Genomic DNA, 27,754 nt, shown 5'->3' with positions numbered 1-27,754 from the left:
AAAACGGTCAAGAATCTCAAGATTTGTGCGTTCAAAACATTCGAAATAGTCAAGACTATTCCTAGAGGTTCTCCAAAATCATTTGGTTCGAATTATATTTGAAACAATTCTAGATTTGCCCTCGGATTGTCCCATCCGAGGCAACTTGATGTCTCCTGTGACTGTTATGTATGTACTGCTAACTGCTATTTATCACAGTTTCTTTATGACCTGAACATATCCTTGTATCTTTGTAAGATAACTTTTTCCCGCTTTTCCGCAAACTGTATTAACAAGAGAAAGCCGGCATGGGACAACCGCGATTTTAATACGCTTGTATACCAACACGCGCGCGCGCGCGCACGCGCACACACACACACACACACACACACACGCACACACACACACAGCGAACATTTACGTGTACAACATAAAAGGACCTGGCTTCGGCCATTCGAAAGCCACCACCTCGCCGTCCCGTAATTTATCGCCGTAATGAAACTCGGCCTGAAGGAAAAAGAAGGCTGGAGCTGGCTACTGGTCATCTGCATGACGAGTAAATAGGTTCGCATTACTCGCGCCAACGCGGCACTTTATATCGGGCGATAGCCAGATAAGTTTCCGAGCAGCGCGCGGCGCGGCGGTCGCGCGCTAACATTACCTACGAACCGAAAGATCGCCGCCATTTGTCGCGGGGATGTAATCGCTTCGTGCGCAACGAAGATCGGGATCGCAACGAGTTTACCAATTCAGGTAGAGAATCTCCACGTGTCGGTTTTGAAACTGAACGTTTCTAGTCTAGAACGTGTCTAGCTCGATTAAATTGGTCGTGTCGAAAGTAGAGAGAATAGGTGTCTCTCTAGAAAGGGAAGACTATCCCAAAGGTAGTTTCAGATAGCGTTTCTTCGTTTTGCAGAACCCTGCAAAACGGTTTATTGCTCCGCCGTTTATTTCGTTCGCCGGAGAAAGTTCGCTGCTCGTGTAATGGCGTAACCGAGAGCCGCGGCAGACACGGGGCGGGCTACAGAGCGAAGACGCTGATAATTAGGTGGTAATTAATTGCATAATTAACGACGATGCGTTTCGCGCGCGCACTCGGCCGCGATGCTCGTTCCCCGGTAGATATCGGGTGTCGCGTCGAGTTTCGAGTTTCGATTTCCGAGCCGTGAATGTACGCGAACGTGGAGGGGGCCTAGAGGCCTAGACGCTACGCGGCGTGTTTACCCCTTTAATGGAGTACCGCGTCGCATTCCAGTATCTTGCGATAATTATTACGAACATTCTCCCGTTACGGCAGTCAGCCGGCGCATAAAACGTACATACGATATGTCCATAAGCTTTCTGGACTAATAAAAGACACGAACGGTCCAGCCCTTTCGTGTTCCTGATTTTTTAACGAGAAGAAGAGGAACATGTCTAATTTAATTGTCTTTAAAAATTTCTTATCATTGAACAAAAAATGGGATCAAAACATAAAAACTCTAGATATACTATATAGCAGACATGCAATATTTTCAAATTCTTATGAAATATACTCTTTAAAAGTCGAAGAGTGAAATATCACTCAAAACGAGTGAAATACAAGTGTAACGAAAACTGAAAATTGAGCCTGTGCACTTCCAGTGATTCGCCACTCTAATTGTAAGAAAGAATAAAATTGCGCTCTATAAGTTGGGATAAAATTGCACTCCATTTGAGTGAAAAGGCACTCTTTTTGCAGTAGATTAGTGTCCATAAGAGTGAATTATATCACTACAATTTTGAGTGGAAAAATCAGTCGATCTTTAGTGAATCGTGATTCACTATGCTTTAGAGTATCACTCCGGTAGAGTAGCCTCTCTAAAAATTTCAGTGAAAAATTTATTTCTACCTTATAAGTGTCCGCATTTACTCAAATTGAAGCAACAACTTTCTCTCTTTTGGAGTGATTATCGTAATTACTCTAATATATTAGTAGCAAAACCACTCTAGAGAGTAAATTGTATACTATATTTTTATAAATTATAAATTATAAATTATAAATTATAAATTATAAATTGTATATTACAAAGTTTTTAAAGGGTTATATTAAATACGAAAGAACTTTTAATTTTATTACACAGATTTAAATAATTTCTTGCAAGTTTGAGAAAATATATTTCTCGAGAACGCGAAGAAGATCACATTGAAGCTTAGATGAAATTTAAAAAATACACCACTTGTGCTTTTTACTTAATTAATCCGAAACTTTTTAAATAAATTATGTATCGTTATTAATAGGAACAATACGGTTCAATAACTGCGATCTTTTTGCGAACTCATTCCATTAGGCGAGCGATTCAACGAAAACAAGGTTGAAGTTATGAACGGCCAATGTCAGGAATCAATCTAACGTTGTTTCACCAGATTATACGCCTCGCGTCTCCCCCTCGAGGGGGGAGTTGTTGAACGGCGGACGCCATCTTGTCAGGCGTGCCTACGCGAAAGCACCCTACGGCTGTGCCCTTCGATCATCCTCCGATCCTGTAACTATTCTCTCTCCCTGGTTACGTGATAGCATCGTCATTCGAGTGTCGTAGGGCAACGAGCGTTTCACGGCTGCTGAAACCCCGTCTTCTCGATGAGTCGCGATCTTCGATAGATACGCAAACATATTGCGGAACATTAATATTTTGTTAGCAAAAAGAGGACCGGATGAGTTCTTATTGTTTTATGTGTATATATAAAATAAAAATAATATATAATAATTATGATTATAAAAAAATTAATATATTGTATATAAATGTACAAGATAAAAGTAAAGGTGTCACAGACTATTATTTGTAAACCTATAAGCAAAATACGAAATGTTTGTTTCCTGTCAATCGTTTGGTGTCGAAAGTAACATCGTATAAAGAAGTTATTTTTCTTTCTAGGTGGATAATGTTTCGACTTTCGACATCGAACGGTTGATAGGAAATAAAAATTTCATCTTTCGCTTAGTTTTAGAAATAATAGTCAGTAACATCTTTAGCTTCACACCCTGTATAGTACAAAATAAAAAGTACATATTCGTATCTTTTTTAAATTAAAAGCTACGTTAGAATGTCCTCTCTCGCCTGCCTTTACCTTCCGCTCAGAGCGTTCGCTGCAATTTATTAGCGTTGATCCGCGGCTAATGCGCCGCTCGCTGAGACCGCGGTCAATAATTATGACAAACTCCGTCCCGCTTGTCTGTCATGAGACCACCGTAGTTCCTCCACGGTTAACCGGATTAGACTACGCCAAGGCGCACTTGGCCAGCCTGGCCTTCCAGGCTCCGACCGTGACCTTTCGTCGCGTTGTGTCGCGCCGCGTCGCGCTGCAACGAGCGTTGCTACGTATCATTGCTGCATCGCGTCGCGTCGCTAATTCTGAAATATGACTGAAATATGACTGTCGTGCGCACGCTTCCTTTTCGTCCGCACCCCCGCAGCCTCTTCAAGTTAACGCTTCCCACGAAAAGCTTCCGAGACCGTCAGGAAAAGACAGTCTGGGAAAGTCGATAAACTCGGCTCTCGCGATGCTCCAGACATTTTCTTCCCCGAGGGATCGAAAGTCGAGGACGGTGACTTCCTCTACCGCGACGAAGAGGTACGGGGGTGATGATCCAAACTATCGTCGAGAGGCATCGATTTTCCGACGCGGCGCGGCGTTCAGCCCGAGCAGCACGCCCGCGAGCTGGGAGATGGTCGCGACAGCGAACTCTCCTCGGTTGTGATATCAAATTGAAAAGGACTGGAGGAAACGTCCCGAAGCAAGAAGAAGGCGAAGAGGGAATCGCGCGCTGTCGCTCGTCGAGGAGGAGAGCCGCGAGCGCGCCTTAATGGTCCGCGCGCAGCGATACACACGTGTGCGGATTCTGGTATGCGCTATACGTGTTATAATTCACCTGGAACAGTCATAACTCACGACACGGCTTCCACGGTAGACAGTCGAGCATGGGCGGAGCACTCTTCCCTATTTATTGCCCCCGATGCGCGCCCGTGACGCACCACCGGACGAATTCTCCGATGAGAGGCTTTACGCTTCGCCTCTCGTCTCGTTCGAGATGACACCCTGGCCGGATATACGAAAACACGAATATTTCAGGAGCGAGACCAAGATTCGCCCGGATCGGACGGAGATACGTCTCCCGATCGAGCCTCCTGCGGACGCGTTTTACTCGCGCGCAACAAACGCGCATTCTCGCGCCGGCCATTAAATATTTAAGCGTCATCCCTGGAAACGTAGCGTGTAAGAGGATATACTTCTGGCGGTAGTTAAGATAGGACGATAAGAGATAGTAGCTATAAGATAATGAACGCGATATAGTCCCCGCGATTCGTCTCGGGAGAGATGAAGGGGAGGCGCGTTTTTCCTCGCCCTCCCCGGCAGGTAGCCGCGTCTTGTACGTGCGCGCTCTCCCCCGCGCTCCTAGCGCGTCCATGGAAGCTGCGTGTCTCGCCATTGTTGAGCTTAGGATCCATTAGAGAGCTCCGATGTTTATTGCATGCGAGCGCTATCGGAGCGCGGCCGACCGACCGGTCTCCCCGATCGCTCGGGTCTCCGACCGGCATGGCACCGGGTCCGACGTATGTCGATACGGAATTTGTGAAAGGATAATGGCAAAAGCTAGGAAGCGATCGTAGAACGAAAATGGACCTGTTGTTTCTCCACGACGGAATATCCCGCTACCGTTTGACAATTCGCGCAGCTGTAGACAATAGTCAATGTTGTCACGATCTTCGAGGTGGCCGCGAAATAAACGGCGAGTCCTGGAAATGTGACAGCCGAGGGTTGCGGATAGGAGGTGTGAAAGTTCTGTTCTCAGCAGAATCTTCGACGGAATCCTCGAAGAGGAATGATCGAAACAGCTACGATATCCAGAACACACACTGTTAAATTTATAGTGTCAAATTATACTCAATTTGACTCATTTTTAACCATTTCTATAAGTCGTAACTGCTCTTATTCTATATATCGTTAATTTAACTAAACCAATGAAGTTAAAATAATACTGTTTTGTGTTAAAATAAATAATAAATTTCAACACACATATAGTAGTTAAAAATAACAATGTTATTTAACTCAAGGTATTGATTTAAATTTCATCCTTTAATATTTAACAGTGTAAAATCTCATATCGTCACAAACGATCACAAATGAATACTTCCGAACGAATATGAACAGACATAGCGAGAGCTTTTCTTTCTTGTGCCGAAATACCTTGTACAAGATGTGAAATATATTCGTCGACATAAAGAGGCGTATGAGAAGTTTATCACGATTAAATCGCTAATAATTTTTCGAAAGAGGGGAAATTAATTTCCGAAAACATTTCTTCAGCTACGGGATAAGAGTATATCCGTATACCCATCTTTTTCAGATTGAAACCGCAATAAAGTTTCGTTATCCTTGAAGATGCGTTGACATTATGACAGAAACTACGATATTTTCATTCAAGGGAATTACGTTTTATATTTTACAAAAGGACTGACGTAATTATTCGGGTGTTTTAATGTACAGTTTAGCCGATACGATCTAACATGTCAGAGGCATCGTCTAAGCGTGACCGATCCCGTAAGCAGTTGACCGGTAGGTCGAACCTGTCCGAGCGCGTGTGCGGCAATATTGCATTATTATTTATTAATTCAGGGCATACTAGATGCGTATCTCTCTCTCTGCACCGCACCATTCGGGATCACGACTCTCTTATCTCATAGAGGCAGTACAGTGGCTCTCGACTCGCTGGATCCTGTACGACGAAGGCATTAAGCGACAATTGACAAGGAAGTCGAGTGCAGTAACAACGTGAAATTGAAAAAGTGAATTAAAAAGATATTCGACTTTTTTCAATAAAAACATGAATAAATCGTAAAATAATATATTTTGAGTGATAATGATAATATACATCATATTCAATAAATATGATAAGATAAATTATATCTTCAAATATCTCAAATAGCTCAAATTTCATATAATTTAACGAGGAAATTCTTCAGATGAAGAATTGGAAATTGAAACGCCGCGCCGCGTCTTTAAACATGGTTGATCCAGCGAGTAAAAAAAATAACGAATTTTAATTGACTGATGTTCAGGAGAACCCGAATGGCCCCGTTCGTCGCCCACGTTTGCTCGTACCTACGCGAAATTCTTCGTCGTCCGAATCGATCCTCATTGGTGCGTTTATTTGCCGCGGAGCTGGAGCGAGGCGAGGCTGAATTCTAGCTCGGCAGAAGCGGATCCCGAGGCGAGAATACCACTGGACGTCACGGACAGTGTCCACCGCCGTGGTACCTTTCCTTGCGCCGCAATCTCGTGGCATCGTTCTGACCTCTCGGTACAGCCAGCCGGCTACTGTTCTGTGATTACCATGATAATTCGTCGACTCGCCCATACCACTCGCGCTCTGCCCTATGGCACGCCGCAGATAATATGCGATACACCGTGCAGCCTGACGCTTAACGATCGCAGTTGCGCGGCGTGCGCTTTAAACGGCCATTGTCTCTAACTTCGGCCGAATAGCCGAGGCATCGTGAAACAAATCGCTCGTCGAGCAATCCGCGCGAATGGGTGGAAAAAACCAGGCCGAAGCTGCATGGCCGGCACCGGTGCGGATGGGGCGAGTGGGACGATGGAAAACCGTCCAAATCGTTCGCGCAATCCCGACGGAACAGTTTAACGTTTAACGTTTAACGTTTACATATCTCCCGCCCCTCTCTGACCTGGTCAGCCATCTAGAATACGCCGGTTCGATGAACCAGTTCCGGAACGCGGATCTGCAAATCGCTAATCTCGTCGATGGCCGTGCTACCTAAATCGGTCAGATCGCGTAGTTCCGTCATCAGCGCGAGCTCATTAATGTTCGCACTTCTGTTCCTGGGAATGTGTGCTTGTATAATATTGTGTAGAATAGCACAGAATAAGATTCTCAAGATAGAGGTACAGTTGTTGGCCACTGTACAATGATTGGCCACATCTTAAAAAATTAAGGATTATAAAGAAATGCTATTAAAATGTTTTGAATTATAAATACAAAAATATTTAATACACTTTTAAAAGAAACACTTTTAAACATTTTAATAGTATTTCTTTTTATAATCTTTAATTTTTTAGGTTGTGGCCAATCATTCTAAAGTGGCCAACAACTGTACTATGTTTATACCCATATCTCATGATGTGGAAAACAAAATTTGTATACAATCACAAACTTTTGTCATGTGATTGATGTAATAAAGTTCGCAAAAATTCAATAAACAACGGGAGATAAAAGTAAAAAGTTAAAAAAAATGAACTAACATAGCTAACTTCAATTTTTGAAAAAAATAAATCTCAACAAAGTTTCTTAAAATATTATCAACTTGTAAGTTTTAGTAAACTGACAAACTTTATCAATTAACGTATCAACGTGTATTACTAGACACAGAGAACTCAATTTTTAGTAAAAATTCAAAGAAAATGTATGCTCAAGAGCTCATTTATAACAATTAATGCTGTTTTTTTATGTTGCTCTATTTCCCACATAAAAAGTTTAAACTTATCGGCTGGCAACAGAAATTGATCCTTTGTTGCATAGTGTTTCTATATGGGAACTATTTCTTCGCAGTTTTTCTATGTTTTTACGTACTTCATAATTGGTTTGTGTAACATATTTGGTATTGTTGTTTCTAAGACTTGTACGTGTATATGAACTTATTATGAATAACATAAATATGTAATAGTTTTTCCCTTTTTTAGCCCTCCACTGACCATTTCTAAATTCATCTATCACTTTTAAAATAAAATTTTATTACAATCAGAATTTTACACTTTGCAAGATTCTCTTGTAAGAATTTTGAAAAACTTACATTTGCCGTATATTTATAATATATACTTTTTATTTATATTAGACCTTTTTCATTAAAAAGTAGCAAAAATTTCTTCGATATTGGATCCGCCATTTTCTTCAAATTTTGACTATACACGGAAAGAACGGTTTTGCTGAAGTATCTAAAAATTTAGCTAGATACAGATCTGAAAATAATTTTGTTGCACTATCAAAATAATTATAGTAGGTCGGTGAGAAGTATGATGATAATGCTGTAAACAATTTTGATGTTTTAGCAAAGTTTTCAGTTTGAGTGTTCTACATAATTATTTTGATGGTCCAACAAAATTATTTTCAGATCTGTATCTAGCTAAATTTTTAAATACTTCAGCAAAACCGTTCTTTCCATGTACAGATTTAAAATCAGAAGCCTAAAAAAAACTCTACGCACATTTTATACGTAAATAAGCCATAGTTAATTTTTTTCAATTTGGCTGCCATATTGAATCCATCTTGATTTCTAAATTTTGATTTCAAATTTGCAATTATCTCTCAAAACCCCCATATACAAAAATTCAGCAAACTACGATTATTCAGCAGAAAATTTTGTGCCACAAAGGGTTAATGTTCGCTTCTGTTCCTGGGAATACATGTGATTATATAATTGTGCAGAATAGGAGGCGAAAAATTGTGTAAAATAAGATTCTCAAAATATCTCACAATGTGAAAAACAAAATTTATAAACTCTTATGTGATTGATGTAACAAAATTCGCAAAAAATTCAATAAACAGCGGGCGATAAGAGTTAAAAATTAATGAAATAAACCAACATAGCCAACTTTAATTTTTGAAAAAAAAAAATCTCAACAAAGTTTTTTAAAATATTATCAACTTGTCAGTTTTAATAAACTGACAAACTTTATCAATTAACGTATCAGCGTGTTCACTAGAGACATAGAGAACTCGATATTTTTAGCAAGAAGAATTCTAGAAAACACGCTAATTTATAATAATGCTGTACTTTTTCAACGTTGCTCTATTTCCCGCATAAATTTAGGTTTAAACTTATCGGCTGACAACAGAAGTTATACATATATAAAAGATTTCGTGTTCAAAAAGCGATAACGATAATGAGAGCAAATATCGCGTTATTAAGCGTATCCTCGCGCAACCTTTACCGAGCTAATGCCCTTCCGTTTGGCTGCATCCCGCGAAATAAAATTCGAGATCCCTCCTTCGGCAAACACACGGTACTTTCGATTATAGGAAGGAAGATTACGCGGGGAAAAGGGAAGGTTTTATCCGCCTCGCTCGTCCGCGCCTTTCTTCCCTTTACGCGCGCGGTAACCATGCCTCCTCCGGTTCTCAACCCCTGTCTCCCCCCCGAGCCGCGTGGCAGCGTGGATATACAAAGGGTGAAGGGTCCACCCTTAGGTCCCGGAAGACGAAGCTGACTGGTCGGTCGATCGGCAAAAGCGTCACGATAGGTCGTAGGGTGTGGTCCGGCCGCTTTTCTGCGCTATCGAGGCTCGTAAAAGAAGAAGGGTCGGTCGTCAGCTCGATCGATTTTCCGCTCTCTCCCTCCATCATCGGGCGAGAGGTCGAAAAAAGAGACGAACAGTACGCACGCACGCACGCGGTGCGTGTGGCGCAAAAATGTTGCCGTGCGTGGCGACGGCGGCGGCGGCGGCGATGGCGGCGATGGCGGCGGTGGCGGCGGTGGCGGGTGGTGGTGTGCGAAAAAGTGTCGGCCCTGGCGTCAGTGGTGTGTGCGTCTCTCTGGTGTATGCGAAGGAAACCGCCCTCGTCGTTAACCGTCGTCCGTTCCTCCGTCGCCGGTGGGATTTTTCCTCCTTACCTCCTTACCTCGCGCCTTCCCGCGCCGGCGACGCCTGTGCACGACGTTGAGCGTCGTCGGGCGTCGAGCGCGACGAAATGAGGGCCCGGCGATGCGCGCTTCGCACCTGCGTACAAGATACCGCAGCACGTCGATGCATCGCACGTGGACCGTGGACGTGCCGCCGCTACCGCCGGCGCCGCCATCAGGAGGTGAGGTGAGGAGAGGAGAGCGAGTGAGTAGACGCGACATCGAAAACGCGGGTCGGAGGTCGAAACACTTGACGCGGACGATGCGCTCTCGCTTTTCTTCTTTTTTTTTTCTCTTTCAAGTGCCAATTCGGATCAGCGCGACGCGGCGACACTCCGCGTCGCCGAGATATCGCGGATCGAGGAATGGTGCAGCTTGCGCCTGAATAAAAAAACCAATTAGGGTGCAACCGACGATTGCTCTTCATCTCTAATAGTCAATTTTTCCTCTCTGTCCCTCTTCCACCCGATAACGATTACTCCGGATGAATTAATTCCGATTCCGGAGATGCAGTCCGGCGTCGTCGACAAAAATCAGATACTGTAGATTCAACCCTTAAACGCAACCCTTCCGCGAGAGCCTGGACACGGTCCACGTGAATCATCGCGCCGACATTGTTCGTCGGACCGACACGCTGCTCCATATCGTACACGGCGTCCTCCACATCGATTCGCTCTCATCCCCCTCCCTCCTCCTATCCCATTTGCTTATCAATTTTAGAATTTTATGCAACACGGACGATTTTGAAAGTCGGCCGCATAAGTGATTCTTCCACCTGCAGCCGTGGGACATATCTGAACGTTTTCCAGAAAACTGGACTTCAAATTGAATTATATATGTACTAGCTTACAAGCCACAAAATGGCGGAAAACATTAAGTCCGCTATAATTTTAATTATTGAAACGTCGCGACGTTAGAGTGATTCAACATTGACTGTCGCCAGGTTTTGTTTAACTGAAGCGATGATGTCTTAAATACTTTCTTTCAGCTATACAGATTTTCTCAGAGATAAATGAGCTTACGCGACGCAAGAGGGAGATATGAAATGGCGGAAAATGTTAAGCCTACTTTTAACCATCGGCCATTTTATGTTTTATTACAATACCTTAGGTACAGAAAAAAAGAAATGTTAAATCAAAATTTATATATACTCAACCTATATACGCAACAACGGATAATCTTATAAAAATTTCAACTTTTTATTTCAACTTTTTTTCTTGGTTGAACTATATAAATGACTTCATTCAAGTAAGTTTTCTTCGTTTAACAATATATATTTCATTTCAAGATTATAGATTGTTGCGTATATACGAGTATATAAGTTTTGATTTGATAGGGGTAAACAGTACACAGTTGTTGGCCACTCTAAAAAATTAAAGATTATAAAGAAATACTATTAAAATGTTTTTTAATTATAAAAAAAATAATGATTATAATATTTTTGTATTTATAATTAAAAACATTTTAATAGTATTTCTTTATAATCTTTAATTTTTTAAGATGTAGCCAATCACTGTAGAGTGGCCTGCAACAACCTACTGTTTACCCCTACTTCTTTTTTTTCTGTGTATTAGATGAATTAGAAACCTTTTTCTTCAGCGCAAAATAGCCAAGAAGTCATTCGGAAGAATGCTTTTCTATCGTTTTGCACAAAGAAAAGCGTGAGACGTATTTATTATTTCCAAGAGGGAAGTATAAGGCTAAGTCTAAAGCCCCTAGTTACCTCGACCTAGGTCTTTTGTAACTGCTCCCTTTTTTTAGAGTAGGTTCAAGCTATAATTAATAAATTATTAATAAGCTATTAATAAACTTTAAAATGACTCTAGGGTGTGTCTCCTTATTTTGTCAGATATTGCAAAATTAAAACGTATTAAAAAACTTAGAGTTAAATATTTGTAGAAGAATATAAACTTTCTCTCGTCATTGTATGAAAGCCATTTCGCAAACCAATTAAATCAACTGCGTCGGCTACACGTCATATCGCGTCGTTTAAAACTCTCCATTCTCTCAAACCTTCTTTTTTTACACCTATTATTTATTTATCGTTCATCCATGAGGGGTAATGACATCAGAAACCAGAACTGGACGCTTCGTCCCCGTATCTAAGTATACGCGACCCGAAAGGATCGCGAGTTCTCGCGTGCATCTTCACAACCACCTTTTATCTCGTCCTCCCGATAACGCTTCCGGCACACCCGTTACTTCGTGGCGTGCATAAAATCGCCGCGGATGACTAGGTGCACTTCTGAGTACTTAGCGTAATGAATAAGACGAACAGTCTCGGCCGACGAGCGGTCATTAAACGCTTCCGACGTATTTGAATGCGGCAACGTTTCAGAAAACGTTTGGCCTCGCAGAAACTGAGAAAGAAAAAGAGGTGGACGGATATCGCGCTCTGAGGAAGAGACGCCCAACCTTCCTCCCGTAACCCTCTCGCGTAATTTATCGCGTACCGTAAATTACAACCGCCTAAAAAAATTATATAATTTGTATTTAGCGCTTATGTGTTAAACGATCTGCGAGAGCTGCACAAATATAAATACTAATAAGAACTTTCTGCAAAAGTCGAAAGGTTTAAAAGAGGCCTATGTCCAGCAATGAACAAGATCGGCTGATTGATGATAATTGCCGGTATTCATATAGTCCGTTCTTATTTCAAGACCGTCTTAGTAATATCTTAAGATGCTAATATGGCTCTGTGGGTGGTATATATTCATAGTCAAATCTTATATTTAAGATCGTCTCAAGTTTATTTTTAGATGATGTATAACTCATTTCATTGGCTACGGAGTATGTAAAAGTAAACTTAAGACGAGCTTATATATAAGACCTTGACTTCTTGACTATGAATACCGGTCTAAGAACCGTACTAATGTATCTTGATATACATTTTATCTATGCGTATATTTTAATTTTCCAAAAAATTTTCGCATTTTGCAGCATGTAAAGATAAACTTAAGACGATCTTATACATAAGACCTTGACTATGAATACCGGTCTAAGAACCGACCACTAATGTATCTTGATATACATTTTGTCTATGCGTATATTTTGCAAAATTGTAATATAACAGGATCTTGAACTCTGACACGAATTGTAGCTAGTGGGCTTAATGTCACTTAAGCACTTCTTTCTTTATTTGATTAAAAACTAAAATAGCGTATAGAACGCGAACTTCGAAGAAGTTTTACGAGTAAATAATTGCTTTTGGGATATCTTTTTCAGATACCAGAACGCTCGCGCAGCGGACGGTAAGGACGGAAAATGTTGGGGATGATTTGGGCCTTAGTGGTCTTGTGGTGGCTGCGTTTGAATCCTACTGGCCTGCTAAGTCCCAAGTTATCTCCGGCATAAGCGCGATGGTGCCTCTCGCCGACTGAAAGAAACTGTCCAGCGAATATTTCCCTAAGTCTTAAAGCAACGCGCCCGTCTCTGAGACACAACGGTAAAGCCTTTAATTATGTAACGAATATACCTATGTTTATGTCTGTAGACAGTTGATTGGTAATAATAATTAGAGCATGAGAAGTGTAAGAAGGAAAATTCATTTCCTATTTCGATATTTCCAATTACGTTTCTCCTTTTTGTTCTACGTTTTAAAGAAAACGCAACAATTGGCGTTTACAATAATAATTTCTCACTTTTTAATGTATTTTTCACAACGCTCGAACAATGAAATGTAAGAGAAAATAATAGCTGTCATTTCATTTCAAACTTATTTGTTATTCAAAATAAAAGATAATTTTAAAAATATCGTTATTTAAGCGTTAAGAGTTCCAAAATCTCTTAAAGGAAACTTAAGTACTTATAAAAGTTCTTAAGTTCAGGAACTCACATGGCCGGTATTCATAGTCCATTCTTATTTCAAGACCGTCTTAAGTAATGTCTTAAGATGCTAACACAGTCATTTTATTGGCCGGATGGAGTCTTAAGACTGCCTTTGACCAGACTTGACGGTCTTAAATATAGGATCTGACTATGAATACCGGTCATATAATATGAAACTATGAAATAAAGTTTGACGATGTGTGAATATAGTATAGAATATAAGAGATATGTGCTTGAATCGGGAAACACTTAAGAATTACAATTCTTAAGTGTTCCCATTATTTTGAGGAATTACTTTGAATTCAATTGTCACCTGTATACGTTTAAATGTGCATGTGTGTGTGTCGTACGTAGTCGATCACCTGCAGCGATCACGGGAAAGTCAGATAAAATATATATTGACCTATGCAATAAATCTAATCGTAATTAATAATTTACGCAGCTATTATTATCCGTCAATCCCTGCGTTTCCTAACTGTCCTTTTCGAATCTAAGTATCACCCCTTTTGCAAAAACTAAACCTTCTCCGAGATTTTTCAGAGAAACTTGCCGCAGATTTGTTAAAGAAAAAACTATTAAAATTAAAACAATATTAAAAGTGTAAATCGTGATTGAGCGAATATGGTTTTAGCCATTTATTTTACAACGATTAATCGGGTTAAATTTAATTATTATTCATCATTGTACCAGTCGAAAACTCGGCTAATTAATTATACATTGACTTTTTAAGTGTCTCTTCTTTTCAGATTTTATTATTAATTATATAGTAATATCTTTATTTATTTATTATTAATTATACAGCAATATTTGTAATTTCGATATGGTATAAAAGATACTTGCTGCCGATTAGGTATGTCTGATGATTGTGAATGTCCCGATTAAAAAATTAAATTATTAATGAAGGCAGAAGTTTTCGAGACGGAGTTTGTTGAGGCAGCTTTGGGGTTTCTATGCGGCATGTGCCTCGACACGGAATGAACGCAATGCCCTTGGAAATCCCAAAGGAGTCCAACGCATCGCAACGACAATCGGAGGATGGATTTACGAGGACGATCTATTGGACTCACCGATTTTGCGCCGTCGGTCAGCAGCTCGGTTCTGCGGAATCTCGGATAATCACCGCGCAACGGGGTTTCATTGTCCTGAATCTGCCAATCAAGATTCTGCAAATCCAGCAGGAACCTATTCATTTTTTTCATGTGATTCCTGTAACGCAATACATTCTTGAGTTTATGCGGCTAATAATTTCATACTAGCGTTGTTTAATTTAACTCGAGCGCAGCTAAAATTTAAGTAAAAGTAGAAAAAGTATCGGATCAAAATATTCAAGTGCAAATTATATTTTATATACTATATAATACAATATACGATGTAAATACAACTCGTACTCAAGTCGAATACTGCTCGAGATGTCAACTGAAATCGCCAATAACATAAAAGTTCTTTTAAGAACTTATAACGACAATAACATTTTTTTTAAGTTATCTACTAGATGCGCTCAACAATTTTGCAAATTAATAATTTACAGAGAATTATTAATTTAATTTACAAGATTGTAATGTCACTAAAATTCCATTTTGGATTATTATTATTTACAAAAAAATTTAGTTATTAAGAAGCAATTGTTTTAGACATAAAATATAATCAGATTTAAAATTGCACGGAAATAAAGTTCTACGTATTAAAAAACGACTCGTTTTTTTAATATAATACTCTACTTTTGCAAGGTTTTTTTTAATAGAATATTACGTACCTTTGCAAGATTTGTCCAAATGATACGCACCACACCGTCCTTCCACTGATACCTACCAGCCGAAACTATTGTTAAATGCCGACTAGTCCAAACGGATCGCTAATTGAAAAACTATCAACATGTCGATTACAGTCGTCGCGGTTAACAGTTACCAAGTATGAGGGATTCACATCAAGGTCAATCGTCGGAATTGTGATTGTATACTCGAGAAAACCGTGACGCGTTATGCTCGAATAAAGAAAATACTAATGCACGTATATTTCTTAAGTATATTTGTCAAAAGCAATTTTTAAATAGAGTTTCGCATAAATTATGAATCGTGATAATGGAATAAAATAAATGAAACGTGACGGAAGGGACACCGTAGTTTAATATCGAAATCCGAGAAATGCCGAACTTGAGCATATTATGTAAAGCAAGTGGATTTTCAAACGGTAATACGGAATCTAGGGACATGCTATGACGTTATATTAATATAGATAAAGGTACGCTTAGATGTTATCAGAAATAAAGAATTTATTAAGGATTTAAAAATATTTATAAATATCTCGACATTGACATTCGTCTAATGGTTAGAAGTGGAGGTCAGTGAAATCAAAGTATTTTTTTTCTTTTTTATTTTTGATTCAGCACGCGTTTCGGCGCTGTTACGTATTTGTGCATATATGCATTCGCTGCATATCACTTCGCTACTCAACGTGATGTTCCCCCGGAACACACCGCGGTTAATTCCAGGCGTCGTTTTCCTCGAAAGCCTTCTTGTCGGCCACGACGGCTGCCGCTTGCTCCTTGCGTTTCTTGCGCCTTTTACCTGCATACGAGACAAATCGGGCCCGTTAATGCAAAGGGCAGGAATAAAAAAGAGCGTGTAATACTTACCCGTGGCAACTTGCCACTCGTCGTCGTTCTCCGGTGCCTTCACGCCGTTGGCCGTCGACTTCTCGTCATCCTTCGTGTCCACGTTCCTGCGGACAACAATTCTCGTCATGTAACGCGTATATAAGAAAGAGTTTCCGTCAGCGTGGCAAATGTAATCTCTCCGCCGAAAGTCGCGCGTAAAGAGGAACTCATTCACGCAGATTCTACCGATTTACATTCCCGCTTCCTTATATCCCGCGATATCGGCTCTATTTAACGAGAACGCAACGCACGTGCACGCGTGATGCTGCATATTCATAAGTCGCGAGCCTCGCAGCAACGCAGTTCCGCGAGCGGCCCCGACACGCGCGTCGAGTAAATTCCTCGGGCGTAATGTATGATAATGCCAATAATGCACAACCGCGAGCGGGCGAGCGATCGGTCGCGGCCGGCCGGTCGGTCGATCCCTCTCTCTTTCGCGATTGCATCCACCGCGCTCGCGCGCCCGAGGTGCCTGCCTCTCGACGTCGACGTTAAAAACGTCGGCTCCTCGTCCGTTCAGTCGCAATTTCCCTCGATCGTGGATTTAAAAGCGTATCTTATCTCTCAACTGGTGCCGAATAATAGTGCCCAAAAGGGGTTCTTTTTCAACCATCGAGCCGAATCCGGAAACGATCATCCCTAGGCAGACCAACAGCTTCTCTTAGAGTTTAAATCGACCGATTGTAAATTCCATGTCCTCTCAATGACCATTCTACGCTTCCTAGAAACACCATCCGTCTGTCCCCCGCGGTTGTGACCGCGACGTTTCTTGTCATTCGACGTTCAAGTCGTTCCGCGGCACGGAAACGCGTGCACGCGCGGCGCGGCGCAGCGCAGCGGGGGAGAGTTACGAGCACGGTGATTGCGAGCACGTGGGCGATTCATTAATATCGTGTCGCCCGCGAGACTGAGCAATGTTGTGACTACAATGCGGTGGAGAGACTGCAGAGCGGTTAAACGAGAAAAGGAGATATATATATATATATATATATATACATATATATGGGCTGTGCTCGGCGGACGAAGACCGCGGCTAACGACAGTTGACTGGAACATGTGCCCGGTGTATTGATTACCGCGGCCGGCAGTACCTCGTTAAAGACTTTCTCATAGACGCGCCGCTTTAAACACACGATTGACTACTTGCTGCCATTCGAGGAAACACGGTTTTTTTTTTGCAAAAAAAGAGGAAAAATCTTCAGTCCTCTTCTCGTAAAATATTACGGACGACATATTTTTAGCAGTTGATAATTTCTTTGCTTTCCGTCATCCGATTACCGAACGCGCGTTAGATGTTATTTTAGTAATCCGAGATATATTAAGAAAATAAAAATGTGCGCGGATTTAACTGGAATCCTTTACATTATTAGTATAACGTAATCGTGGCTTTTAATAAAGCAAAAAATTAAAAGAAGCAAAAATATTAAACGATTTACATGATTTCACGCTTCTACACGTTATTCTATGTAATTCCCATAGATACCAGTCACTCACACGCCGATGATATTTTGCAAACCGGACCAGGGGGGCAAGAGGAAGAGAAGGAAGAGGTAGGAAGAGAAGGAGGCGCAGGCAGGATGAGAGGAAGCAGAAGGGGAAAGGGAGAAGAAGAGCAAGAAGACTAAATAGGCCTAGTAGAGGAGAGTAAGCGTCGCGTGCATTAATTCAGAACAAGGTCTACAGCCCTATGCAAATCTCTCGTGTACAGGAAATCCTAGGAGGCCGCCTAGGGTCTTATCCCTCTCTCTGTCTTTCTATCGTCTTGGAAATCATACCGGACTTATAACGCGTTATTCATCCTTGCGTTTAATACATCTCGCACGAACGTGATAGCTCGCGGCGGAAAATAAATTGCGATAGAGACCATTCATTTTTGGAACACGAACGCGTACGATTTCCAAGATTGCGACGTGATGTAAACCTATATATATATCCCTACCCTGTAAAAGATTTATACAAGATTCTTATAAAACCTTGCTTTTCTCTAAACACTAAGAAAAGTTAGCTGTGTTAACATTAGAATTACCAAGGGGGTCAAAATGATCCGTTTGAAATTTTTTAATAATTTATTACTCATTTTTAAAACATCTTAATTTCTGAAATTTTCTCTGACTTTTATTAAAAATAGATGATTAATTTTAATAATTTATTTTCTCTTTTTCTGTCTTCTTTTCTAAGATTTCTTCGATAGAAATAAATATAGATTAATCTCTGGTAGTTAATAATGTTAATAGTGTTAATTTAGAAACAGAAAATCATTTAACATCAATTTTGGATCTAAAATTCACAGTAAAATTCTCTGAACACAACATAGGAAAACGTTTAGAAAAGGTTTTTTTTTTTAATTTATAGTAAAAGAATCCGAGAGTTAATTTGAATTAAAATAGCGAATTCGATTGGATGCACTCAGTGCGCACTGGTGCATATTAAAGCTGTTTAACACTGATTTAACTTCTAATCTTTAAAGTAAAATGCAAATATCTCGACTGATCAAATGCCCAATACATATTTTACCAAATAGCACAATAAAGAATACTGAGGATTTCGTGATTTAACTTGTTTATATTAAACATGCACTTTACGTTGATTTGTATATAACGGCTTTAATATGCACCAGTGCGCACTGAGTGCATCCAATTGAATTCGCTATAATATTTGCGGAAGTGACCTGTAAGTTGAATTGATTGTGCAAAATGTTACAACAGAATCCATGCATGATATAACTTACTCGGATGATGACAACTTTCGTTTGCGGTCCTCAGAAGAGACATCGGCCTGCAAGGTGGCTTGATGCTGGGCATATTTTTGTATTTTGCAAACAGTTCCCTTGGACAAGTTCGCCATCACAGCGCCAGCCTGATCGCGACGATATAAGCCTATATACGCGGATGTATCAGATAACCATGAAACATATCCACCTCCTGTAAACGAAAAGAGATAGAGGGATTTATTATATCTCTTCACATATATCTTTTGTGTCAATTCTAGTATCATTTATATAATAAAAAAGAACGTTATCATTCATTTTGTACTACTCTATATATAATTTAATACTCACCAAATGGGCTAAAAAGTTGACTTATATCCGCGTGTTTCCATTCTTTGGGGAATGTTATGTGAAATACGTGCTCTCTGCTAGGATTTGCTAAAAAAATATATGAAAAGAAAGATATATTACATTGCTAAAAAAAAACATATGAAAAGAAAAAGACATATTAAACGAAGGTGATGTTGATGTATCTCTAATTCTTTCTATCTTTCATTTATAAAATAATTTTATTAATATTATATAATAAAATAATAAAATTTTAAAATAACACTAATACAGTGATATTGCGATACCACTCTTTAGTGACACTATATAAATATACTTACGATCTTTTCCTACCAAGTTTACGTATGGAAAATCTTTCAGTCTTGCTATAGGAAGTCTGTATGAAGAAAAAAGAATTATAAATAAAGAGAAAAATAAATATAATTAAATAAATAAGAGTAATTATAAGCTTTATATAGGTAAAAATGTAAGATATTACTTGATACTACTGACAAAAACATACTCACTTGTTGAGAAAAGAATTAAGCAACGGTGAATTCGGTAACACCGTAGCATTTTCGGAGTTTTGCAATGTGCCTGAAATAAACAACATGTATTTATTGACGAATGTTATAAAACAAAATTAATTATTGAACTAATTCAGTTTATCCATCGATGTATGTAATTGATTAATATATGAAATATAAATAAATATAAATGAGAAACATAAACCACCTAATCTATAAAATGTATTTCTCATATTTAAAATAATCAATTACTTACAAAAGTGAATAACAACATTGACAAAGGTATTATCCGGCATTGTGATATTTATACCCGATATATTATTACTAACCAAGATAATTGGACAATGCGATAAAGCATAATCCAGTGATGTACGCGTCATATCCTGCCTCGTGTGATTTTTCTGTTGATATCGAATAACTGCGTCCCTCCACAGGCTCGATATCGGGAATGGAAAAAGGAGGCTTGCTCACAATGTCTAATAATAAGTTCAAATTCGACGACGACACAAGCTCTTTAAATTGCTGCGATTGACAGATGACTTTTGTATCCAATAAACTTAAATAAAAAAAAAAAACGATAAATTTTTGCAACAGTTCTTACTTCTAGATATTATATATAGAGACTATATTATACTATAGCAAGTAGCAAGTGTGTAATATTCAAAATTAAAATTCTTAATTTAATATATACAGGGTGTCCCTGCACTCATTGTTAGTGCCAAAACTGGCACAGCGACTTTAGCATATAAAAATAAGTCGAAAATGTCTAATAAAAATATGTATGTCCGAATCCGAACGGTTTCGGAGTTATACAGTAGGTACTGAAGTTGCTTTCGTAAGAAAACATAAATTAAAGTAAACATTATTACAATGTTCTTTATTCTGTTTAAAGCTTTAAATTCCTCCACAATTCAGAACAATTATGGTAACTGACACTTTAATACTGCCGATGTTATCCGCGAAACTCCAAACGTATAGTTTTCAAAAAGTTTGAAACAATTTATTAATTCGTGCTAAAAAGTGTGTTGAAGTCGACGGAGGAATTTTTTAAGCATCTTTTGTAAAGTTTTAAACAGAATAAAGAACATTAAACAACATTTACTTCAAATGTTTTTTTATGAAAGTAACTTCAATACCCTATAACTCCATTCAAATTCGGACATATGTTTATTAGATATTTTCGACTTGTTTTCATGTACTAAAGTCGCTGTGCCAGTTTTGGCACTGAGTGTAGAACCACTCTGTACATATACGCAAATACATATACATATATGTGTAGCAATCGTGGCGGAGAGTAATCTTCACTGCTTTAGTGAGCCGAAGATCCGGGTTCAACTCCGATAAAAAATTCGTCAGTTTGACCGCCACAATCGCCACCTCTCAGATGTTGATGGCAACCCATCGAGAGTATCTTGTCACAAGAACCTCTCTGTATTTAAAGAGGTTGATTACAGAGTTAAAGAGTTTTGAGTAAGAGTTTGAAGTGATTGTAACCGTTTCCGAGACAATAAACTAATACATACATAAATGTTTGCGCCTTACCTAGGGAACAAACCATGAATCAAAGTCTTGAAATCCGAATAGTTACTTGGCAAAGGTGTAAAAAATTGATGTATAATATGACACAGATCTAACAGCATATTATGTCCTACTATTATCTTTTCCTGAAATAAGAAGATTAAAATATATTTAAACAATTAATAAGGGTAAACAAAAAGGGTTACATACAAAGCAAAACAATATCTCATCTTTTTCTTATTTAAAAAAATATGAAAAAATATTGCTTATAGAGAAAGTTTCAAGACTATTAAAAAGGTGATATTTACATCATTAATTCATTATATCCACTCATCGAAGTTTTTATATATAATTAAGAATCAATCTGTGTACTTACAGACTCTACAATCTTTTTCAGCAGGTTGCTGAGTCCTACAGCCTGTTTAATCTCCAATTTTTCCTTTTCACGTTTCTCATTTTCCCTTTCTTCCTCTTCCTCCTTGGTACCTACTCTCTGGACCAAAAGACAGTTCCAGGTATTCTCTATTTTACTTTCAACTTTCACTTTATTAGGCCACCTGACTCGCGCCTCTTGATATACCAGTCTCCTCATAAAACCATTACATCTGTCTATCGTCAACTCTTTTGCATCTGAGGCAAGAAAATTCTCTATTCTAGAACTGAAATTCATGCACCATGTATTTTCTCTCTAATATACAATTAGTAATTTTTATAATCTTCCTCACAAATCACATTTTTCTTTTAACTTTATTTCATTAGGTTAAAAAAAAGTGAGCAAAAACATAGGATTACCATATCTCTTCTATTTGAGGCTTGTCGTTATCTGGTATTGGAATTATATCTTGATTATTTTCCTCTTTGAGTTTCTGTTTTTCCTCCAGGCGTTTGACAAGCTTTTCCTCTTCGTTGGCACCGAGATACGGTATGCCTTGCTTGAACAGCTTGTTGAAGTCGAAGTCTTGATTTGCTAGGAACGCTATAGACGACGCCTGGCACATGAACCTGCTGTCCGGTACCTGGCGATTCAGCGGTTTGGGAAACACGTAGAAGTTATAAGAGCGCTGAGAATATCTGGAACGGACAAGCCGTTATTTCTCCCATTTCTGCAAATTCTCATCGCTATTTTCGAAAGTGTTGATTCACGAATTAACGAATATCTCACTTGTTCGTTTGCGAGTTGTACGTGAAGACGGACAGACCAAACTGTACGAGCAGAAAGTCCATCGATCCCGCTCGTAGCTTGCCATAATACTGAGCCGGTGTGTCGAAGGGGCCTGCATCCGGACCCGAATTAAGGCCGGTAAACTCGCCGTCAATACTGAGAAAAGTAGCGTCCTTTAAGACGTTCTCCAACTCGCACAGCACGTCCTGAAAATCTACCGAGATCACGTTAAATTACGAAAAAAAGCGATGAGGAAACATCGCGATGTTTTTTTTTTTTTTTTTTTTGTGAGTTTCCCTCGGGTGAGAGATAATAGGTGCCTTCAGCTCCTCCCTGGAGTTATATAGCACATCGGTACTTGTCCTGAGTAACATCGCGATGTTCTCATCGGTGAGGTTAACTTTGGTCGACGATTTATCGATAAACCAATTAATCAGCCGTACTCACTCGAGCTCGTCACCTCCATTGTTTTCCTCGCGCCGTACACGCGGACCAACGCGAACGGATCTAATGACGTGGGAATCGTGGGATCGAGAAAGGAAGCCTAGCTGCCTAGCAGATAACAGATGTGCCCGCGTTTTAAGGCCGGTATTCACAGTCAGTTCTTATATTTAAGACCATCTTAAGTACAATCTTAAGATGTCATTAACCAATCACAGAGCCGTATTAGCATCTTAAGATATTACTTAAGACGGTCTTGAAATAAGATCTGATTATGAATACCGGCCTAAATCAGTGATTTCGGATCATTTCGGGTCATTTCGGATCGAGCTAGAGTCCCTAGAAGTAATGGTCAGTAATGGTTTTTCTCAGGGTATATAGTTCTCTTATATATACCCTGGTTTCTCTGCACACAGGACGCGGCACGCGGCAATGCGGTGACCAATCACCGTCTTGCTTTTCCGGAAGTAATAGATAAGCGGTGATTGGTCACTCACCCCGCTTTGCCGCATTTTGTATGGGGCGCTCCTGGTAATTTACTAACCGGGATTGCCGGGAATGCCGGGAACTTTGGGAAATGGCGAATGGCGATTCGAGATTCGACACCATTCGACTGATTCTACACAATCGACACGATGAGGCGCGTTGTGCCTGAAGCAAAGCTTGACGTTTGTGATTGTTTACGTAACAGTATATGTTTATTTCTGCCTTGGAAAGTGCGACGATTCTAATTGGATGCTTGCTCGAGTAGATTCGAGTATTGTCAAACTGACGTTCATTAAGATTCAAAGAAGAAGCTCGTTTAAAGAGATTCAGCGGTCTGTCTTGCCGGTACGCAGTATAGGTTAGGATCGACCGATATTGGAAGCTCTACTGGAATAGAGAATTGAGAAGAACCGTCCGATATTGGAAGCTCTATATTGGAGTAAAGAATTTAAAAAAATTATAAACGAGCCAGAAAAACCGATGATGAGATGTATAAAATATAAAAATGGCAAGAGATCACATTTGAGCGAGAAAAAAGGTAATTACAGCTAATCTTGTTTAATCACGTAAATTATCTGCTTTTTTTTGTTATTAATAAGAGCATGTGTGATTCCGCGTAGGTGTGGAAACCGTGACAATGACGACAAATGGCAAGACAAATAGGAAGAATGACAGCTCTCCCCGAGGCCACGAACAGTCAGGCTCCAGCCACAGCACGCCGATTGCAAAGAACTCAAGCACGAACGCGGATGCCGAAAACTCGCCGGATCTCGATTACTCTCCGAGCCCGATCTTGCCTCTGTGCACGCAGGAAGGCGGTAACGAGGTTGCGTGGGATTGGCAAAGTTCTCTGAGCAGGACTCCGGAGAACAGAAACAAGCGACAGAACGTTCAGTGCGAAACGCCTAAAGGAACCAAGCTGCTGCAAAGGAAGAGAAATTCGAACTCGCCTCTGCTGTACAAGCCGCTCAAGAGAAAGACCATCAAGATGGAAAACATGGAGAACATTGGACAATTTGCAGCTGAGCTGCAAGCTTTGAACGAGAAGATGAGAGTTATAAAGCAGAATGACAAGAGCGATTGTATCAAAGAGAAAGAAGCACCGACGTTAACGAATGTAAGTAACGAGGAAAACACGTCAGAAATTAAAGATAAACAGAATAGCATCGGAGAAAGCGGCAACAATAACGGGCATAATAGCGTTGGAGAGACGCATGATCGTAACGAAGCCAGCAAAAAACAAGTGAACGGAAGTTACGACGATTTATTTGATGACTCCGTAGACGACGATATAATCAGGTGCACTCAGGAGATAGAGGAGAAATTCAATTTGATGGACAAAGGAAGTTCCGTGTACTCGCAGGTGACGCAGGTCAAAAAGGAAGAATTACATACGAATGACGTACCCAGTGAAACATCTGTACAGTCTGGTTCCAGTGAGAATTGTACGAAGCCATTGGTCAGGAGTGTTTTAGGCGCAAGCGATAGTAATACATTAAAGACATACTCGAAATTGTCATTAAGACGAGATATGAGCTCTAGTACGTGTGCCACAGTGCAGAAAAGTAAAGATCCATACAAACCGTGCCCAAATAACAATAATACGATATCCCGTGTCCAGAAGCCGTGCGACAATAAGAAACTGACAAAAAGTAACACCGCAGACTTGTTCGATTTGGAGGATGATTCTTTTGACGATTGGTTAGCGACCTGCGTTGAGGATGAAAAATTACTACCGAAATCCGATGGATCCTTAACTCGTAAAGACGACAGCACGAAATTGCAGGCCAATTATAAACGTTTGACTAACGCGCCGTTAAAGTCGGAAACGAAATCTGCTGATTCGCTTAATCCTATGGCGAAGCCTGAAACATCTAACGTTAGCTTATTAGAGAATAGAAAGTTCTTTAAAACTAAGAGTTTATCCGATCAGTACGTTAGTCGGGACGCGAATACGAATGCTAAAGGTACAGGCGCTTCGTGTTACGCGACGAGACCTACGTTAAAGCACTCGTCTAGAGGCCCAATACCGCATACGGGTATCGCGCGTACCCTCGTAAGTACAAAACCGATTGTTACAAATGTTCGTAAGATCGAGAATAATGCTTTTTCATTAATGCATGATACGGGTCAAACGCGTGGGTCCGATGTTAACAGGTACGCGGTAAAAAGCGATGGTGATCGCTTCGTTAAGCATCATTCCACCGGTAATATGAAAAACGATACGCCGGAAATGACGAAAACTGGTTCGCAGCCGGCACGGTGTACCGCGGAGGAAATCGAAAGAAAGAGATTGCAGGCCGTAGCGAAACTCGAGGCGAAAAGAAAATTGTACTTCACGAAGATTAAAAATAACATCAATAGGTGAAATCACAGATGCCTTATACGTGTTATACTTATTACGAGAAAGTGATGACTTTCTTGATTATAATGTTGTATCGTTATATCGACAAAACTCTCTGTGATCACCGTTATCATTGTCTTCATTGTAATCATTGTTATATTGTAGAACGTTTTATCAATTTGCAAATATATTTATAATTATAAATACGTAAGTATAATCTGACTTTATAATCCGACATTTAAATTATATATGTATACAGACTTGTATACGTAAAAAGAACCTTGCCCATTTTATTAAAGGGTTTTGAGCCATGAACACTTGACTTCTATATGCATTTGTAGAGGAGGTATATGTTAGAAATAATAATACCATAGTTCCAAGTCTTAAAAACGTGGGAAAAGACTTTCTGGGGGGTGTGAATTTCGCATATTACCATATTAACTAAAAACTTTACACTATTTAATTTAAATATTATAATATCACTAAATATAAAATAAAATATTTTATAATATCGTTCAGACTTTCTTGTGCCAGGGCCGTGATGACGGCGGTAACGAATAAACTTATTGGTTTATTCGACTTGAGTCAGGCTTGCGGCCGGTTTGCACTTTTCGGCCAAAAGGAAAAAAATTCGAACGCAAGAATCAAGCTGCCATCAGAGCATATTGAAGATATTGAAGATATTTTAATATCATTTTCTGACAGTTCTGACGGTGAAGGTAATAATAAATAGGTATTAAGATAATTAAATCGTCATGACTTCTTTCGCCTCACCCCCAGAACCTAAACTTATATTTTTCTAATGATGTATGTATACACAACAATACCTACTTATAAAATGGCATATGATTCAATGTTGTGCGTCAATGGCTCATTATGGGCAAGGTTCTTTCAAAAACTAACTGCACACATTCCTGAAGACGTTTTTTGTTTTTTAAGAAATAATTTCGCGACACGCAGTAATTACACTTCGGTCTAACATTGCCAAATTGCAGCAAAGAGTTTGTAATTATAACTTATTAGTTAGATCTAAAAATTTATTTTGCGATTCGAACACTGCGAAATATTCTATCGAAACAAAAATAGATAAAACATTTAATTGTTTTAAGCTTTCATTTATTTTCTGTAATTTTTTTTAGAATAAAATATTAAATTTTTCTTTATTAGGAAATCCAGTCCGGACCGCAAATGGCACTTTCTCTGATAAATTGTAAATTTTTCTTATTTAAACTTTCCTCTTCAGCTTGCATAATGTTACACGTAGTAACGAATTATATTTTTCTATATTTATAATTTGAGATATCTTGAAATTGCGATATAGATCAATTTAACTTTAGAATTTTTTACGAAATTAATTATAATTTTTTATCGCGTTATATACAATAGATATAAGATCAAACGGGATTGTGTATTATAGAAGTAAGTATATAATACCATATACGAGAAAACCATTATTAGATACACGTGCCATTTTGTCGGCAATATGAAGCACTCAGCTCAAACATTCTTTTATATTACGAGACTCGCAATTACTGCATTCAACATTTTATGAGGATCCTGTGCGTATTAAATTTTTCTTTTATACTTGTATACTTTTTTCTCTCTTCCCGTTACTCTCGCGAGAGATATATAGGGTTCCTATTATGTGTACCGTTTGTCTTGTCATGCTTTTAATTTTAATAATTCACATAGATCCAGACATTTATATGCGGCGTTACGGTTTTCTGTAGACTTGTCGTTTTTATTAAAATTTAAAGTGGACCTGTCAGATAACAGATTTTAAAATATATAATATGTGCAACGTGTTTTACATATGAGAGAGAGGACTTCCAATTTATATTTTAAAAATTCATGGAAGAGTTTTTTGTAATATAATCCTCCCCGATCTCTATATACACCTTTGATATATCTATAAGGATGTAAGATATGTTGTAATACAAGAAATTATATTTTTCAAACGTACTTAATTGCGTGTATGCTCCCCTACCCTGAGCCTACGGCAGAATGATAAAGTGATTGAATTATATACTTTCTTCGACGAAGGATTAAAGAAACCGGAAGTTGAGGAAAGAAAATATGAAACGGTAAATATAAGCAGCGGCCCTGGTAACACGAAACATTAGTAACAT

General features: G+C 39.2%; 3 protein-coding genes across 6 annotated transcripts in view; 1 reads left to right on the top strand and 2 right to left on the bottom strand.

The window, feature by feature from the left end:
* LOC139776117 (protein cortex) overlaps positions 1-15,622 on the bottom strand; it is a 51,643-nt gene extending 36,021 nt beyond the window's left edge. For 2 of the 3 annotated variants that reach the window (XM_071712600.1, XM_071712601.1), the window contains exon 1: positions 14,528-15,182. In XM_071712600.1, coding sequence (XP_071568701.1) covers positions 14,528-14,659 — 132 coding nt within the window. In that variant the 5' untranslated portion in view covers positions 14,660-15,182. Of the gene's footprint in view, positions 1-14,527; positions 15,183-15,213 lie in introns of those variants that run through there. The other variant, XM_071712602.1, reaches the window with a different exon arrangement.
* Positions 15,623-15,709: 87 nt separating this feature from the next.
* Positions 15,710-23,101, bottom strand: LOC139776116 (poly(A)-specific ribonuclease PARN). Of its 2 annotated transcripts, none has more exons than XM_071712597.1 (12): positions 22,802-23,101; positions 22,355-22,568; positions 21,985-22,263; positions 21,569-21,851; positions 21,217-21,338; positions 20,004-20,230; positions 19,675-19,744; positions 19,489-19,544; positions 19,172-19,258; positions 18,842-19,034; positions 16,093-16,178; positions 15,710-16,024 (listed from the first exon to the last, which is right to left on the bottom strand). In XM_071712597.1, exons 1-12 carry the CDS (start codon positions 22,818-22,820, stop codon positions 15,939-15,941), a joined length of 1,722 nt encoding a protein of 573 aa, XP_071568698.1. In that variant the 5' UTR covers positions 22,821-23,101; the 3' UTR covers positions 15,710-15,938. The 2 variants fall into 2 exon arrangements, with proteins under 2 accessions (XP_071568698.1, XP_071568699.1); XM_071712598.1 differs by having other exon boundaries at positions 22,355-22,560.
* A 278-nt stretch (positions 23,102-23,379) lies between these two features.
* LOC139776115 (uncharacterized) lies at positions 23,380-25,831 on the top strand. The gene is made up of 2 exons (XM_071712596.1): positions 23,380-23,819; positions 23,902-25,831. The coding sequence occupies exons 1-2, from the start codon at positions 23,762-23,764 to the stop codon at positions 25,647-25,649; spliced, it is 1,806 nt and encodes a 601-aa protein (XP_071568697.1). The 5' UTR covers positions 23,380-23,761; the 3' UTR covers positions 25,650-25,831.
* The last annotated feature ends 1,923 nt before the right edge of the window (positions 25,832-27,754 follow it).

This window comes from Temnothorax nylanderi, unplaced genomic scaffold (assembly GCF_030848795.1).
Source record: "Temnothorax nylanderi isolate EJ_2023f unplaced genomic scaffold, tnyl_v1.0 TNYL_tig0112_pilon, whole genome shotgun sequence".
Classification (NCBI taxonomy): domain Eukaryota; kingdom Metazoa; phylum Arthropoda; class Insecta; order Hymenoptera; family Formicidae; genus Temnothorax; species Temnothorax nylanderi.
This window is presented reverse-complemented; position numbering and strand designations above follow the sequence as displayed.

Excerpts from the sequence above, each read along its gene's own strand:
- LOC139776115 (XM_071712596.1), top strand. The coding sequence starts at position 23,762 with ATGATGAGATGTATAAAATATAAAAATGGCAAGAGATCACATTTGAGC. Across the intron at positions 23,820-23,901 it reads ACATTTGAGCGAGAAAAAAG|GTGTGGAAACCGTGACAATG; the intron begins GTAATTACAGCT and ends GATTCCGCGTAG.
- LOC139776116 (XM_071712597.1), bottom strand. Across the intron at positions 19,259-19,488 it reads AAACTTGGTAGGAAAAGATC|CAAATCCTAGCAGAGAGCAC; the intron begins GTAAGTATATTT and ends ATATTTTTTTAG. Across the intron at positions 16,025-16,092 it reads CGAGTGGCAAGTTGCCACGG|GTAAAAGGCGCAAGAAACGC; the intron begins GTAAGTATTACA and ends TCTCGTATGCAG.